We start from the raw sequence: 16,327 nt of genomic DNA on the forward strand, positions 1-16,327 counted from the left end.
GTGATCTTCCAGTACTCTTGCCATGATAGTTGTGGATCCCTCCCACCAACCTTTGAACCTTTCCTCCCATCCCTCCTGCTCTTGGCATATCTTGTAGTTCCTGGACTTACTTTCCTTCCAAAGATGTCCAACCTTGTCAGCTATGCGACGGTGAGGGAGCAGCAAAAGAACGCTTTCACTCGAGGTCCAGGGCTGGGGCGAACAGATAGGCCATCATCCAAAGCAGCGACTAGCCCCAGGAATCAAGCAAATCAAGCGGCAGTAACTTGATATGGAAGCCGTTGATGTCAGTCCGCTTGACAAGAATGCAGGCGAGCAAGAGCAAGAAGCTCAAGTCGATGAGCGTGGACGAGATTATGAAGAAGTTGAGGCATCTCATCTCCATCATAGGAAAGACTGAGTGGAACAAGCACATCAGGTCTGCAAGTCACAATAGTGATTGTGTGTATGTGTGTGTATGTAATAGTGATTGTGTGTGTGTATGTAATAGTGCTTGTGTGTATGTGTGTATGTAATAGTGATTTTTTGCATTTGTGTGTATGTAATAGTGATTGTGTGTATGTGTGTATGTAAGTATGTAATAGTGATTGTGTGTATGTGTGTATGTTGTATTGCGTTGTGAATTCACTTTTCTCTTCCTACTCTCACTGCTCTCCAGGTCATTTGATGCAGACAGGGATGGAATTATCACTTTTAACGAGCTCATGAAGTCAATGAAATCTCCCTTGGTTCATAGAAACTTTAGCGTGAGCGAATCTGAGGTTGTCGGAGTGCGAGTGGTCGGAGTATCGCTCACGAGTTGTGATGCAGATGTTGATGTTCTGGAACGCCATGGAGAAGACTTTTGAAACGTCCAACGGAGTTGCTCTCAAGGACCTCAACGCTTTCGTTCAGAAGGATGAGATGGAGGCGTATGAAGCTCGGCGAGGAGCAGCTGGTAGATCTCCCCCCGGGGGGATGAAGGTTTTGAACCAGATGCCGGTGAGACTGCAAGGAGAGGTGGAAGATGAAAATGATCGCCTACCGCAGATGCCCTTTGAAAGCGACAGCACGAGAGATCCGCCTCAAACCTCATCAACTTCCTCGAACATCGGAAATAACCAAGAAAATGGGTTGTCACGCATGAGCAAGTGCGCAACCTTTGATTCGGGTTGTGAAAGTAAGTTTCTTGTTTGATACAGGTACAAGTTGGACACGTTGCGGATAAAGTTTCGATCTGGGGCGTCGGAGATGAAAAGAGATGACTGGAAAGCTTTGTTGCAAGAGTGATGATTCCTCGGTTGTAGCCTCGCGGCTGATACATTCTGCAGCCACGACAGAAACCTGGATGGAATCATTCAATTTCGTGAATTTGTCGCAAGTATTCGCGATCAGTCTACTGAGTTCTTGCACAGCTTGTCTTCGTGGACTGACAGGTCGTTTTTCCCCGTTTGATATCGTCCGTGAAGTCTGAGAATGCCAATGGCAGAGAACTGGCGGAGATCTGGAGATGTGTGGACGTGAAAGGGGAGGGCGTTCTCAAGATTGAGGAGCTCCTCGACTTCTTCTTCTCTCAGGTCTCTTCATCTTCCCCGCAGCAAGAACAATTTCTCTCTCCTCTCGATCTTCCATCCCAGGAAGGTGGAGGCGGCAAGCCAATCCTTGTCGCGCCTGGAACTGTTTTGTCCTCTGCACAGTTTGAAGGAGAAGCGGCGGGGACGTTGGATCTGGGAGGAGATGCAAGTGCTCCCGTCATTGAGCGAAGAGAAGATCGAGCAGTGGAGTCCAAGAAATTCATTGAAGGGATCGAGAAGGAAACAAGCCTGTTGGAGGAAGAGCTGAGAATCAATCGCTCTGAAATCTCATGCCTGAAGCATTCGGAGGCGGTGAAAGTCCATCACTGGATTTCTCTTTTGCCTATTCCTTTCTCTGCATTCTCCTCTCCTCATCCCTCCTCTCTCCCCGTTTCCCCCTCCTCGTTTCCCTCACCAATATCTCCTAGGTACTTATGATGTGCTTGCGGAGCCTATTGACCCATGGCGAAGAAGCCAGTCCGCTCGACCAGCAACCCACAACCTCCCGCGAGGTCGCAGCGGTCGCAAGTCATTTGCAGGTGAGAAGAGATGGAGGGGAGAGCGGAGAAACGAGGACAGAGATGAATTCACCAAGAGAACGCGAGCAGGAGAAGAGGGAGAGGAGCAGACTGAGGGCAGGGGGTGAAGGAGATATTCACGCTGACAGAAATCCAGCAGGAGAACAGTCGCCTTCACAACCAGTGTGTGGCTGCCAGGAGGGAACTTAGCATTCTCCGCCACCTCACAAAGAAAGCTCTGTCCTCCCGAGACTTGACCAGCGAGCAGGAGGAGGCGATGAAACTTGCCGGCCAGATAAGAGACGATGAAAGCTCCTCGACGAGGCAAGAGAGGGCGAGGGACGCGCAGAGCGTCAAGGCGGTCACAGAGAGCATGTCAATCGCGTCTTCCCTAGGGCTTGACGGGAACCATCCAAGTCAGCAGGAAAGGAGCGAGACAAGTGTCACCCTCTTGCAGGCAAGTATTTCTACGTTGCCCTCGTTCTCCTTCCTGTCCTCCTCCTCCTCCTCCTCCTCATCATCATCATCATCATCATCATCATCATCATCATCATCATCATCATCATCATCTCAATCACCATCTCAATCATCATCTCAATCATCATCTCAATTCTCTCAATCATTTCAATCATCATCGTCAAAGCTCTTGCCCATCCCATCCATCTACGTGTACTCCTTTGCCTGCTCCTACTCATCTTTGCCCCACTTCCCTCCGATCATCCCATCCTTGCCCGGCTGGCTTGGCTTGGCGTGATCTCATGCAGGAGCATCTCCTGAGCACCAACGAGAAGCTGTGGGATATTGAGAAGCATGTCAACCAGCTCGAGGAGAAGCTCAGGGCCCAGCAGCTCTCCTCCTCCTACCTCAGCAGACCCCCCGATCTCTCTGACAGGATGCAGGGTGGCTGGAATCTCCCGGCTTATCCCCCCATCCTCGCCTATCCTCCGCTTCTTCCTCCCACCGCGCTCAAGCAGGACGAGCTGCTCCAGCGCATCTCTGTTCTCGAGGCTCTGATCCAGAAGCATCTGAGCGGCAGGGGAGAGGCACAGGAGGGGAGCATGAAGGAGAAAGTCGCGCAGGCCCATCCTAGCACCGCCCGGACTCCTCCTCCTCCTCCTCCTCCTCCTCCTCCTCCTACTGTCCCCCCTACAGTTGCGGCTCAATTACCTGCTTCTGTGGATGAATATCCTCCTCCTTTCCCTCCTCGAAGTGGATATCCTTCTTTTCTCCCTCCTCCTGGTCAATCTTGGTCTTCCCCCAGCCCCCTCCCTCCCACTCAGTCTTCGATCTCTCCTGTTCTTCCTCCTGCTTCAGAAAGGAGCAGACGCGGGGACGAGCATCTGTCCATGTCGCAATCGTCGCCCAACTTGCTTGGGCCTCGAGATGGCAGGGAGGAGCCAAGGCAAAGCGAGCAAGTAAGAGCGCAGGGGCAAACAGTGCAGGCAGCCCAAAGACGGGAGGAAGAGCAACAAGTGCCAAGACTAGAAGCGAACGCAGAGAGATCAGGCGAGTCAAACTCTCTTCACCTTGTGCCCTGACAGGCAGAAGCAGAGCCGATTGTGTTGAGCTTTACACCAAAAGAAGAAGAGAATTTCAGTGCCACAGTCAAAGAGAGCGAGAGAGTCAGAGACGAAGGAGGCAGAGTCAACAGCAGCGAGAAGCACAATGAAAGCAAAGATGATGACACTTCAATCATGTCTGACAAGTCGGCGGTGGAGAGAAGTCTCCAAGCAAGGATAAAAACCTTCAGCAACTGGCCGTTTGTTGACAAGGTGAGATGAGGGGGAGGGGCTTGACATTGTCCTGCCCGACCCTCGTACTGACTTGCCGAGACCTGACTGACTTGCTGGTCAACAGCTGGGCTATCCCTCCGTTGAGCAGCTCGCTGTGGCAGGATTCGTGTACAACCCGACAAAAGATGCGAGAGATGGCACAACCTGCGTTGAGGTCCGCCGATGCTCTCACAGATCCGCTATCCTCCTTGCTCGTCACTGTCTCCTCCTCCTTGCTCTCTCCCTCGCCCCTTCACCTTTCGTCCCCCCTCTCGCTGCCTTGCATCCAGCTCCTCCCTCGCATGCTTGTAGATAGATCCCTTGCTCACTTCTCTTATCCTCCCTATTCCTCATCCCTCTCTTTACTCTCTCATCTCCCCCTGTTGTATCTTATCACTCCGCCTCCTTTCTCCTTTAATCTTTGCTCAACCTTTCTTTCCTGCAGTGCAAGGCTCAACTTGCTACGTGGGAGGGAGTGCGCGATCCCATTGCTGTCCACGCTCTCATCTCTCCAGCTGTCAGGATCTTATCTTGTCTTCCATTGCTTCCTCCCTCTCTTTCCTGCTGTTCAACGGATCTCTTCTGCCTCTTCTCTGCTTTGCTTTCTTACCTCCTCCCAGTCCCTCTCATCTTCTCTTAACTCATTTACTTCCAGTGCTCCTACGTGCGAGAACTCGCAGTACCTCCTGGCTTGCACGAGACTTCTCGCGATCGATTCTCGGAGGCCGCAGAATCAAGCCCTGTCTTGGAGCAAGAGGCACAGGTACCACAGACTCCTCGAAGGCAGGCCAACGAGGAGGAGGAGGAAGGCAGAGCAGCCTCGTCAGATCCCGTGCGAGAGAAGACGAGAAGAGAGGAGATAGGGGAAGAGGAGAAGCAGGAGGGGGAGAGGGAGAAGGCCTCCCGTGGTCTTGCGCTATCACCTGGCTCGCTCGCCCTCCAGCAGTCAAGGTGTCGACCAGACGTTGAGATGTGAGAGATGACGAGGCGGCAGAAACCTCGTGGAAGCTCTCAAGGAGGACGAGACACATCTCGTTGACACAGCGAAACATGTCGATGCTGGTCCAAGACGCGTTTCCAGTCACTCAGACTTTCATGATGTCAGGGTAAGCCGAGCTGATTTCTTCCTCATCTGTCTAAAGTGCTTCTTCTCTCTCAATGGTCATCTCATCTCATCTCATCTCATCTCATCTCATCTCATCTTATCTCCTCTCCTCTCCTCTCTTCTCCTCTTCTCGTCTCCTGTACTCTCACATCTCATCTCATCTCACTCTCCTCTCATCTCATCTCGTCTCATCTCATCTCATCTCCTCTCCTCTCCTTTCATCGCATCTCATCTCATCTCCTCTTCTTTCATCTCATCTCATCTCCTCTCCTCTCCTCTCCTCTCCTCTCCTCTCCTCTCCTTTCATCTCCTCTCCTTTCATCTCATCTCATCTCATCTCATCTCATCTCATCTCATCTCCTCTCCCCTCCTCTCCTCTCCTCTCCTCTCCTCTCACATCTCATCTTCTCTCCTTTCATCTCCTCTCCTCTCATCTCCTCTCATCTCATCTCGTCTCATCTCCTCTCCTTTCATCTCATCTCATCTCGACTCCTCTCCTCTCCTCTCATCTTACATCTCCTCTCATCTCATCTCTCTCCTTTCATCTCCTCTCATCTCATCTCTCTCCTTTCATCTCATCTCATCTCCTCTCCTTTCATCCCATATCATCTCATCTTCTCTCCTTTCATCTCATATCATTTCATCTCCTCTCCTTTCATCTCATCTCCTCTCCTTTCATCTCATCTCATATCATATCATCTCCTCTCCTCTCCTCTCCTCTCCTCTCCTCTTATCCCCTCCTCTCCTCTCCTTTCATCTCCTCTCCTCTCATCTCCTCTCATCTCTCATCTCATCTCGTCTCATCTCATCTCATCTCGACTCATCCTCTCCTCTCTTTTCATCTCATCTCCTTTCATCTCATCTCATCTCCTCTCCTTTCTCAATACTCTCCTCTTTTTTGGTGCTCTCGATTTCATTTCCTTCTATTTCTTCTCCTCTCTTTCTTTATTTTTTTTCTCATTTGTTTGCTCAATCTTCTTTGCCATTTTCTTCTGATTGTTTTCGTGTCCCTCGTTCGTCAATTTGCAGCCGCGAGCACCTTCGGCACTAACAGCTGAGGCAACAAGCGGTGCTCATGACGGCGACGAGAAGTTTGTCCCTCCCAAGTTGAAGCATGCAGCCTCTGTGAACGACTTCGGTTTGCGAGCTCGGGCAAAAGAGGAGGACCAGGACGCCTTTTCTCCTCGCAGCGCCACCATCGAGCGATCGAGAAGTCTCATCCTGCAGATGGCCAAGGTCGAAGGCTCCTCCACCCCCCAACCTGATCCGATCCTTTCAGCAGGAGGCACAGGAACCCCCCCGCTCGCCTCGTAGACTGAGCCCAGAGGTGACTTGCAAGTGAAGCAAGAGCGAGGAGGGAGGGAGGGCGCGACTGAGAGAAGCAGGGAAGCAGGGGAGCAGGGAGCGAGGGTACATAGACGAGGACGATGATTCCTGATGACATTGGTCGCTAAGCTCGCTGGACCTCAGGGCTCAAGGAGGCTCAAGCGGATAAGCAAGGAAGGCAGCAGGAAGGGTTTCGAACAGCCGCAAACATCCCTGGGGATCGTGGTGAGACCTGAAGGCCAGCTGGTGATGCAGTTGGAGTGACAGACTGGTCAAGGTTGGGGACATGCAGGGCTCCATGCGCCGGCACCTCATCGTGGAGAAGCTGGAGCGAGACTCGCCGGCATGGCTCAACGGAAAGATCAAGGCAGTCTCGCTCAAGCTCCCGCCGTGTTTGAATCGCATGCAGGTTGGCGACAAGATTATCGCGATCCTCTCAGCCGAGATGAAGAGCCCGATCCACGTGCGAGAGGACATGGACGTAGCGCATGTGCAGCAGGTCATGCCGCCCTTGTCCTTTCCCTTCTTACCTGAAGTCCAGGTGCTGGATGAGGGCCCGTCAAATTCCGAAGGTGAGCGACTCTTCTGCTCGTGCGCGTGCTCAATTCTGTTGCAGTGGAGTTGGAGATGAAGACCAAGTTTCTCGGAATGAGCAAAACCTACTTTGTCTCTCTCATACGCAGCTGAGCAGCGAGAGAGGTTGTGAGATGTGATATCACACTTGAGATGTGACATCACACTTGAAGCTGCTCCACAACAAGTTGCCTCCTCAACGACAGGATTGAAGCTCAATGAGAACAGGAACTATGTTGACTGAAGCTACGTTTTTCATAGCTCAAAGACAAGCCTTTTTGAGAGCCGGACTTTGTTAGTTTGCGATATCAGATTATATGCACAAGTATCAAATACATACAGCAAAAACAATACAAACCACGAACACGATGATCATGACACATATGTTGAAGTCTGCCTCAAAACATTCATCTTGACATCCTTGTTAGGGTTTCAACAAAGTAAAGTTCCTTAATTTCAGGACGATTCACTCTCCTTCTCTTCTCTACTTTACTCATCTCATCCTCGAGCAGAGCAGTTTGATTGTCTTACATTCATTGTCATATAATCTTCAGCTTCTGTACATATCAACGCTCTCCCCCCCTCATGAGTCTCCATGTGTCAGCATTCGAAACCTGGATTCAAACGACACAAGGAAGATGAAGCAGGCCAACAGCAGCACGCAGAACGAGCACATCACTTTCGACCAGCCCGAGCACTCGCACCAGCACCTCCGCCCTTGCAGCTCCCCTAGCACATCTGCCTCCTCCTTCTCCATGGAGGGGCTCTGGTGTCGGGGTAAGACGCAGATGAAAGGCTCAACCTGCAGGGTAAAGTCCGGGGGCACAACCACTACAAGCTGATCACAGTCACACCCCTGATGAGACAAGCTCCTTCCTATCTGAACTCCACCCTCCAGCTTGTGAGGCCGGAGTCCCGGGTCGCTCGTCGACGCTGAGAGAATGTTGGGTGTATGCGCTATCTCCGTCACTTCATGCAAGTCCGCAGGCAGTTCCATCTGAGGATGTACAGCAACAGACACTACCGCGCAGGAAGTCATGATTACCCTGCTCATGACGACGATTGAGGGACAGCACAAATTGTACGGGAATGAAACTGCTCTGACAAGTTGATATGCCGCAGAAACAGTTCTTGCACAAACAGTTCTTACGAGAGCTTTCGGGGAAATCAGATGCTGTGGAGGCGTGGATGAGAGCGTTGAGCAGACAGATAAGCGTCGTGTTCCCAATCACCGCACCATTGCATTCCTCTGGTTCGAACTGCTTAGAGCGTTGGGGGAAATGGAGGGGGTGGTAGAATTGAGGAATCTTGAAAGGGGGGGGTAGGTAGCAAAAGTGACCAGCAGGGTACCTTTATTGCAGGCTACCCACTAGGGAGAAATCGTATATTGTGGGTATTGGTGGTGGGTACGTGGCATGGTCCCTTCCCTGCAGGTGGTGGGGTACATTGTCAAGCATGGGTGCTACATCCAAGCAGGTAGTAGTAGGGTATTCTTTACTACAGAAACTTTTACTACAACAGCACGAGGAGATACAATAATAATGAACATGGAGAAGCCGTGTTGTAAATACTGAGGGGTGGTGATCTTAGAAGACAGGGGTGGGGTACAGATGACTTCCAGATAGGCATTCCGACTGGTTCCGACAGACTCTCTACCACCCTACCTACCTTTTCGGTCAAAGTGAGGGTGGGGTCCCAGACGGGAGCATGCCGAAACCGACAGGAAGCAAGATGGCTCCTGCAAATGACAAGAAAAGCAAGTGATGTAAGCTCTCAGGCTTTTGAGGGAACGGATGATAAGGCGATTCCGCAGAGAATGAGTACAAGACAGGACACAAGAGATCCTGGATAGTCTAGTTGTGTCGGAAGCTCAGGTCGCCATGCACATACTGCTTTTGGCCAATTCTGCAGGTGCTTGTCTGACCATAGCAAAGCACAGCCCTGAGCGAGCTCAACTCAGAAAGGACTTACGCTTGGTAAGGTTTAACACTCGTCGGTAAGGCTAGCCTTGATTATCAATCAAGTCGACAGTTGGAATCTAAATGGATGTACGTCACAATTGCCGGATCCTCGGTTGTCGACGGAGCCTACTGAGTACAATCGACTTCCCTCGCTCCTGGTAGGATGAGGAGCAAAAGCTTGTCGTGAGAAACGAGAGCTCGCACGAGACACGCGACTGCTTGCAAAGCATACAGCACATAATTGGATTAGTGTCAATATGATCTAATCTTTAAGGGTTTCTATTCTCCTCATTCGTTTACCAAGCTGGTCTAGTATCGCCAGTCAGATACAAACCCCTTGGTCTTCCAGCAACGGTACTCTGAGCTTTGGTCGAGTTAATATCGACAACTCGAGAATCTTGGCGGAATGACACGAAATTTAGCAATGGAATTTGTGCTGCAGTGAACCTTGTTTCCCTTGTCCTGCTTTTCCTTCCCTCTGCTCGTGGCCTGACAGTGTTCCATTTGGTAGATTGAAATGTAATGCCAAAATCGAAATATCTTTGTGAAAATTCGGATGGAAAACATCTTTGGCGATTGTAGCCGAGCCCCTACGATTTCACAACAATTGCCACAACAATCGAGCCGATTGTCGCCTATGAAAAACACATACTCCGCTGGCTCTCATAGATAGTGTTGTAAATGACGTGAATAAATGTGTGGGTCCGGTGTATCACAAAATGAATACAGGTATCGAACATCTGATTGGGTACAAAGAAACCGACAGACATTGTTTTCATGCAGGACTTGGAACGAGGACATGCAAGCGAAAACAAGAAGGCCGATGAAGAGAAACGAATTTGCAAAGAACGAATTGGGCAACATGAACAACACAAGTCCAAGAACTTATACAGGTCTTTTATTAATTGACATCCGCTGTACAACCATCTATGCCCTTAACGCTCTCCCCCCCTCATGAGTCTCCATGTGTCAGCATTCGAAACCTGGATTCAAACGACACAAGGAAGATGAAGCAGGCCAACAGCAGCACGCAGAACGAGCACATCACTTTCGACCAGCCCGAGCACTCGCACCAGCACCTCCGCCCTTGCAGCTCCCCTAGCACATCTGCCTCCTCCTTCTCCATGGAGGGGCTCTGGTGTCGGGGTAAGACGCAGATGAAAGGCTCAACCTGCAGGGTAAAGTCCGGGGGCACAACCACTACAAGCTGATCACAGTCACACCCCTGATGAGACAAGCTCCTTCCTATCTGAACTCCACCCTCCAGCTTGTGAGGCCGGAGTCCCGGGTCGCTCGTCGACGCTGAGAGAATGTTGGGTGTATGCGCTATCTCCGTCACTTCGTGCAAGTCCGCAGGCAGTTCCTGGTGGGCTGAGGACCGCAGCTGCATAATCAGAATATGTCTCTGCTTGCGCTGCTTGCCATGACTGCGCTACTCCCGGCGGCCGTGCGGGTATCCCTGCAGGGATCCCTGGGTTATTTTAAAGGAAAAAAAAAGATTGAGTCATGGTCGTTGCGAAAAAGAGCTTTTTCGATAGTTGCGATTACATCTTTACTTAACAAAACTGAGCAGAGCAACCCCCGCCTCAGCCTGTGCAGTCACAAAACTAAAATTTACTCACTATCACACTACGAGCTAGCCTCATTAGCGAGGCCTAGGAAGAGGTGAGGGCAGCATGAAATTGCTCTTGATGTCATTCTGCCAGGATCAACTCCATGGCTGGAAGGGGAATGGTGGGGCTGCAGGGATGGCGGGAAAGAAGGATGGTGCAATGGCTGAGAGAGACATGCTCCTCGCATGCTGCGAGCTTGCAAGCAGTGAGCGGAATACAAAGACAGGTAAGAAGAGCAAGACCTACCTCCCTAGGCCGGACGGGAAGCTGCGCCATGCAGATTCTTCACAAGTCGGAGGCATTCAGGCATGGACGCGGAATGGACGGTGCTCAGACTAATCGCAGGATAGTCACGAAGCCTCAAGTGAAAACAGGGTTGTTTGGGATCAAGGGGCTTGAGAGGCCGGATGACTTTCCTAAGAAGGCAAAAGAGGCAGCAACGAAGATTGTCAGTCTGCGAGACCAAGTGATCGAAAGTTCTTCTCAGATTCCAGCAAAGCAGATCCTGACCCTGATGGATGAGATCTCTGACTCGCTCTGTCTGGTGATCGATGCAGCCGAGCTCTGTCGCAGCGTTCATGAACACTCCGCGTGGAAGGAGGGAGCGGTCGAGGCGTACGAGATCCTTGGAGACCTCATCTCGGAGCTGAACTCTGACGAGAAGTTGTACCGAGCTCTAGATTCTTGCGTTTCCAACATGGGAGCAGACGGACGAGCGTTTGACGAGGAAGACGTGCGAATGGCGTGGTCGTTGCGAGAAGAGTTCGAGCGAGGAGGGGTGCACTTGGACAGAGCTGGCAGGCAGGAGATGATCGAGTTACAAGGAAGAGCCTCTGCTTTGCTCTACCAGTTTACGTGCAATCAATTCGACGAGGCTGATCCTCAAGTCTCTTTCCCAGCGCCTCTCTCTGACGCCTTGCCCGTCTGGATGAAAGGAAGTCAGACCAGCGATGGGCGCACTGTGATCAGTCTGAATCAAGATACCCTCCAGGGTATCCTGCAAGTCGTCCCAGACGAAGACTTGAGGAGGGAGGCGTATATCAGCTACCATCGGCAGGAACTCAGAGTTCGAGCTCTGGAGGAATTGTTGCTTGTCCGTCACGCCATCGCAAGGAAGATGAAGTTTAGCTCTTTCGCCGACTATGCCATCTCCGGCAAGATGGCTGCGTCACCCAAGGTAGTTGAAGACTTTCTGAATCATCTCAGCGAGCAACTGAAGCATAGAGCTCAACAAGAAATTGAGACCTTGAAGAAGCAGAAGCAGCATTACCTGGGCCTGCAGAGCGACAGCAGCCCTGAAATCTTTCCCTGGGATTTTCCGTTTTACTCCCGGCATTGTCGAAACCCAGAGCATGAGCTCGCTTGCAAGTTGATCAGAAATTTCCTACCGCTTGGTCGTGTCCTGCAAGGCATCGGGAAGCTTTTGGAAAACACCTTTGGAATCTGCATGCGAGAAGCAGAGTTAAGCGAGGGCGAGGGCTGGTCACGTGAAGTGAAGAAGTTGGAGCTGACGCTGTCGGGCACTCTCAGTGACGAGCAGGTGCTCAAATTTCCGACGGATGATCGCGGTCTGCTTGGCATCCTCTACCTCGACCTGATCAAGAGGCCCGCAAAGCTTGGAGGTGCCGCTCATTTCACCATTCAGTGCGGAAGGCTGATGGAGGATGGGCATTACCGGCCCCCTGTGCTCGCTTTAGTCGGCAACTTCAGTCCCCCGGCGCATTCGCAAGAGCCTTTGCTTAGCTTCGGAGAGCTGGAGATGCTGCTGCACGAATTTGGGCATGCGCTTCATTCAATCGTAGGAAGAACGAGATATCAGGTACCGATGGCGGATGCCGGAAGAGATTTTGACTGTCAATCCTCAACAGCATCTCAACGGTACAAGAATATCGATGGATGTGGTTGAAATTCCTTCTAGTCTGATGGAGGTCTCATTAGAGCCTCATGTCTCGTTGCCTGATCCTTGTCTCCCAGTACTTTGCCAGGGACCCGGACTTTATTCAATCTTTCGCAAAACATAACATCACTGGTGAAAGTATTCCCAAACATATTTTAGACTGCGTTCTTCAGGAAAACAGCCGATTTTCTGTTTTAGAGACTGTTCAGCAGATCATCTATGCCCTGGTTGACCTTCATCTTCACACCCACAACAATGAGGTTGGTAATACACGGATGGACACAAGCGGCTGGTCTCGCAAGGTGGCGTACGAGGCGACAGGAGAGAAACGGTACATCCGTTACATCGAGGACTGCGACTGGCACGCCAGTCTATCTCATCTAGGCATGTACGGGTCAAACTACTACAGTTACTTATGGTGTAAGGTGCGCCCCTTCTGGTCTTCTTGTCCTTCCTCCTGTGGTTGTTCTGCTTTCAGACTGGATTGCATATCAGGTGATCGCTTCCTTCATCTGGAAGCACGTCTTCGAGCGCAACAAGTCTCAGCCGCTGGCTGGGCTCCCTCTTATCCTCAAATTTCTCAGGTGCTGCTTGAACCTCCGCTTCCTCCACCTCCTCATCTTCTCTCCAGCCACGGCGGTTCCAAGGACCCCAATGAGATGATAGGAGAACTCTTGGAGGACGTGCTGCACCGCAAGGTAGACGCCCCACTAGCAGAGGTTGAGATCATCTTGATCTTTTCTGCAGAAAACGTCATGCCAGCCCATTCTACAAGATGAAAACGATGTGAAGCTGCTCTGCAGTGCTTTCTTACATGATCTGAAATCCGTCGAAGACTAGACACAAGTACTTAACCTTTTCCTTCGCCTGTGAATGTCGATGAATACGAGAGAGAGAAAGGGGGGGACAGAGGGAGGGAGGGAGGGAGGGAGGGAGGGAGGGAGGGAGGGAGGGAGGGAGGGAGGGAGAAGTCAAAGGCATCACCAAAGTCGTCCTCCTCATCCTCCTCGTCGAGGTCCTCGTCGTTGTCCTCAGCCACATCCGAAGTGAAGGCATCCTTGTATCGGTCGTTCTTCTTAATGTTGTAAGTGTCTAGTCCTGAAAGCTCCTGGTTCTCCAAGGCCTCGAAGAAAGTAGGATTGCCTTCTTTGATCTCTTCAACGCTTTCTCTCCCAATCCTGCGCGGAATCAGAAACGCTTTTACCATGAGATGAGACCTCTTCAAGACGAGATGATACAAGGCTGGTCCAAAACTCCTCGAAATGATTTCAAACGAGAGATATATGATGAAAGAGATGTAGAAGAAAAATGACGGCGCCTTCGAAAACTTGGTGACAAACATGGTTCCAAGGCCGCTCATCACATCCTCAACAAAGATCTTCTTGAAGATCGAAGGCAGCCCGAGGGCCGTGATGTCATCAGCCTCGATGTACCCGAAAAACCAGGAGCCGAACGCCAGATGAATCAGTGTTCCAACCGACATCATGTTGGTACAGAAGACAGCCAACTTCTCGTCGTACTGCGCCGGTTTCTTCACTGCCCTCAGGATGGCGATCTTATCGCACCAGTAGGCAGTCACGAAGAAGACAATGCCGAAGAAGTAAAGGGTGGGTATGGACGAGGCGTAAGTGAAGATGACAAACATGATGTTGAGCATGGAGCCATATCGCTTCGAGAGCAAGTACTCCGGGCCCTCATACAGCCGATTGAGCTCACGTTGAGTCAGCTTCCTCTCCTTCAGCAGCTGCTGCATCATCTGTGCTGGGGTCAGGACTAGTAAACAAGAACAGAGATGTCAAAAACAGCGAAACCAAAGACATAGAAACCAAGCTCTTAGCCTCTTATCCTCTTAGCTTCATCTTACCACTGCCTGCGGCCATTTCGCTAATGTTGTCAAATTTGGCGTGAAAGACGCAGTGACTGTTTGCATGAAAACCTTTTCTCCGACAAGAGCATACCAATCGCTGTTTGTGTCTTTCATTGTTCCAGGCAAGCTTTGCAGTAGGTTCGTGATCCCCAGAGTCTTCTGCAGCTGAGGATTGACAACTGAACTCCACTCGCCGTTGACCAGCATAACAAGCAAAGCTGCGTCAGACACGTCATTTGACATCAAGTCACGGAACAAAGTATAACCTGTATTCACGTATTGTGCAATGAAAATGAATTTTGCGATCCTGGTTTCCAACCCGGATATTGTATGGGGCTTTGTGAAGGCCGCAAGAGTGTTGAGGATTCTCTCGAGAAGCTGATTGATAGCCAAGATGGTAACGACGGCTACGATGGACATAATCTGAATCAGCCTTTCGTTGTTGACGTAAGCTTGGCAGAACTCAGGCTGTGAAGGAAGCATGTTCCCATACTGGGGAGCACAGTAACACATCAGATAAGCTTGGTATATCTGGTTGGATTGCGAGTACCTGTATATTTGCTCAGACTGATCCTAGTTTACACCTTGTGCATTACCTGCTCCACATGATTTGTTCTTGAACATTCGGATCGTCAATTTTGGGACCATTCAGACACACCAGGTTTCCTCCTGCAACTTGAAGTTGACTTTGCTGGATTTGGACAAACAGGATGATGAGCAGCGATCCTATCAGGAGGCTGACGGTGATGGCATTTGCAATCATGTTTCGCCCAATTGAATCAAGGCCGCGGTGCTGCAGGTTTTCCCAGAGGACGTTCGAAGGCTCCGGAGCTCGCTTCACCCTCAGATGATACTTATTGCGGAACTTCTTCACTTTGGAGTTTGGAAAGAATCTACTCAACAGTCCAGCTGTATACGCTTGAACACAATCTGTCTGGCCCTTGTCCTCGTTGAAGGTGACAAAAGCGCAGATGGATTTGAAGTCTGACTTGGCTCGCAGCTTTATGATCTGCTCATCGAGATATCGCTGCCTGCAAACCTACCAGTTATTCGCTCTCACACAAAGCAACTCTCACCTTTTCTTCATCTTCTTCAGTTTCTTTTGTAGAGGCTGCAATTTGTATCTGGGATCAAAGGTGTCAAATTTACAACAAGGCACAAAGCGAAGGTGTAATTTACAGCTTCAACTTAGCGGTCTGAACTTCTATAGCGAAATCGTTTTGACCTCGCCTTTGGAATAAGTCTATCAGACGTCCGTTGTTCAGACCGATGGCTACGTCAGCGACTTCGCCATATCTCGAGAAAAATGCACGAAACTCTTCTGGGTCAGTGGCGTCTGTTGGAATATTTTCGACGAGAATAGTATAGTCAGCAGCTGAGATAGTTTCATCGTCAAGAAGCTTAATGTTCCTGTCTTGAGACATCTTGAGAAACCAAGTTGCTCCTATCAAGATTACAGTGATAGCCAGATCGATACATGCCAAGATCAAGCTCAGAGTCTTCAATCGAATAGCAAAGCAAGCTCCAAAAATACAAAGCGGTGGTGAGGGAAGAGTTGGATACTGTTGAGACCATCCGGTTCCTATGTTGCCAAGACTAGTACGGATCTGTTGAGGGACATCATTCCGGTTCGAGTACTCTTTGCCCCAGCTGTTTCCAATCAATGAAGGAATGCAGATGAAAGCCATCACGGTCGAGACCACAGTCATGTATCGGAGGTATGAGAAGTACAGCCCTACACCTGTTCCTAATTGCCCCAAATCGATGGTGGAAGTCTTCCAGAGTGGGTAGAGTTGGACGTTATTCTTTCTAACTTGGTTTCTGTTCTGTTCTAACATGGCAGTCTTAAGGCTTGGTTTTTGCCATTCCCCGCCAGTATCATGAACGTACTTGGCGTTCTTCTTCAAGTACCTTTGGCGCTGCAGGGCGACGTAGAGCACAAAGACGATGACCGAGACTGAGATGGCGACGTTCTGCCTCAGAAGTTTCTGTGCACTGATGGGCGTGACATACTCAACGACAAAGCAGCTGTTCGGGTCACAGCTCTGCAGAGTCTTAGCCGAGTCGATCCCGTTCATTGCCACTGACATCTGGCACGACCCTGTGGTCTCATGAAACTGACCAGGGACGCTCGGAGGTTTG

The 16,327-nt window shown here is 50.5% G+C and overlaps 3 protein-coding genes across 3 annotated transcripts; 2 read left to right on the forward strand and 1 right to left on the reverse strand.

Annotated features, from left to right (window-relative positions):
* Positions 1-123: 123 nt before the first annotated feature.
* GUITHDRAFT_113292 (hypothetical protein) lies at positions 124-6,961 on the forward strand (the record flags this gene model as incomplete). Its single annotated transcript, XM_005827427.1, has 22 exons — positions 124-261; positions 312-418; positions 659-761; positions 811-981; positions 1,030-1,130; positions 1,182-1,265; positions 1,311-1,415; positions 1,469-1,865; positions 1,982-2,092; positions 2,229-2,432; positions 2,836-2,971; positions 3,386-3,486; positions 3,613-3,843; positions 3,929-4,018; positions 4,499-4,794; positions 4,838-4,949; positions 5,978-6,184; positions 6,231-6,275; positions 6,419-6,499; positions 6,552-6,773; positions 6,816-6,846; positions 6,891-6,961. The coding sequence occupies 22 exons, from the start codon at positions 124-126 to the stop codon at positions 6,959-6,961; spliced, it is 3,144 nt and encodes a 1,047-aa protein (XP_005827484.1).
* A 3,779-nt stretch (positions 6,962-10,740) lies between these two features.
* GUITHDRAFT_75461 (hypothetical protein) lies at positions 10,741-13,097 on the forward strand (the record flags this gene model as incomplete). Its single annotated transcript, XM_005827428.1, has 5 exons — positions 10,741-12,240; positions 12,290-12,349; positions 12,396-12,743; positions 12,814-12,902; positions 12,950-13,097. 5 exons carry the CDS (start codon positions 10,741-10,743, stop codon positions 13,095-13,097), a joined length of 2,145 nt encoding a protein of 714 aa, XP_005827485.1.
* A 653-nt stretch (positions 13,098-13,750) lies between these two features.
* Positions 13,751-14,605, reverse strand: GUITHDRAFT_61699 (hypothetical protein; the record flags this gene model as incomplete). The annotated part of the gene is made up of 3 exons (XM_005827429.1): positions 13,751-14,074; positions 14,183-14,403; positions 14,452-14,605. Coding segments are annotated over 3 exons (699 nt in total), but the record flags the coding sequence as incomplete, so codon positions are not given.
* Between the last annotated feature and the right edge of the window lie 1,722 nt (positions 14,606-16,327).

This window comes from Guillardia theta, assembly GCF_000315625.1.
Source record: "Guillardia theta CCMP2712 unplaced genomic scaffold GUITHscaffold_66, whole genome shotgun sequence".
In the NCBI taxonomy this organism is placed as follows: Eukaryota; class Cryptophyceae; order Pyrenomonadales; family Geminigeraceae; genus Guillardia; species Guillardia theta.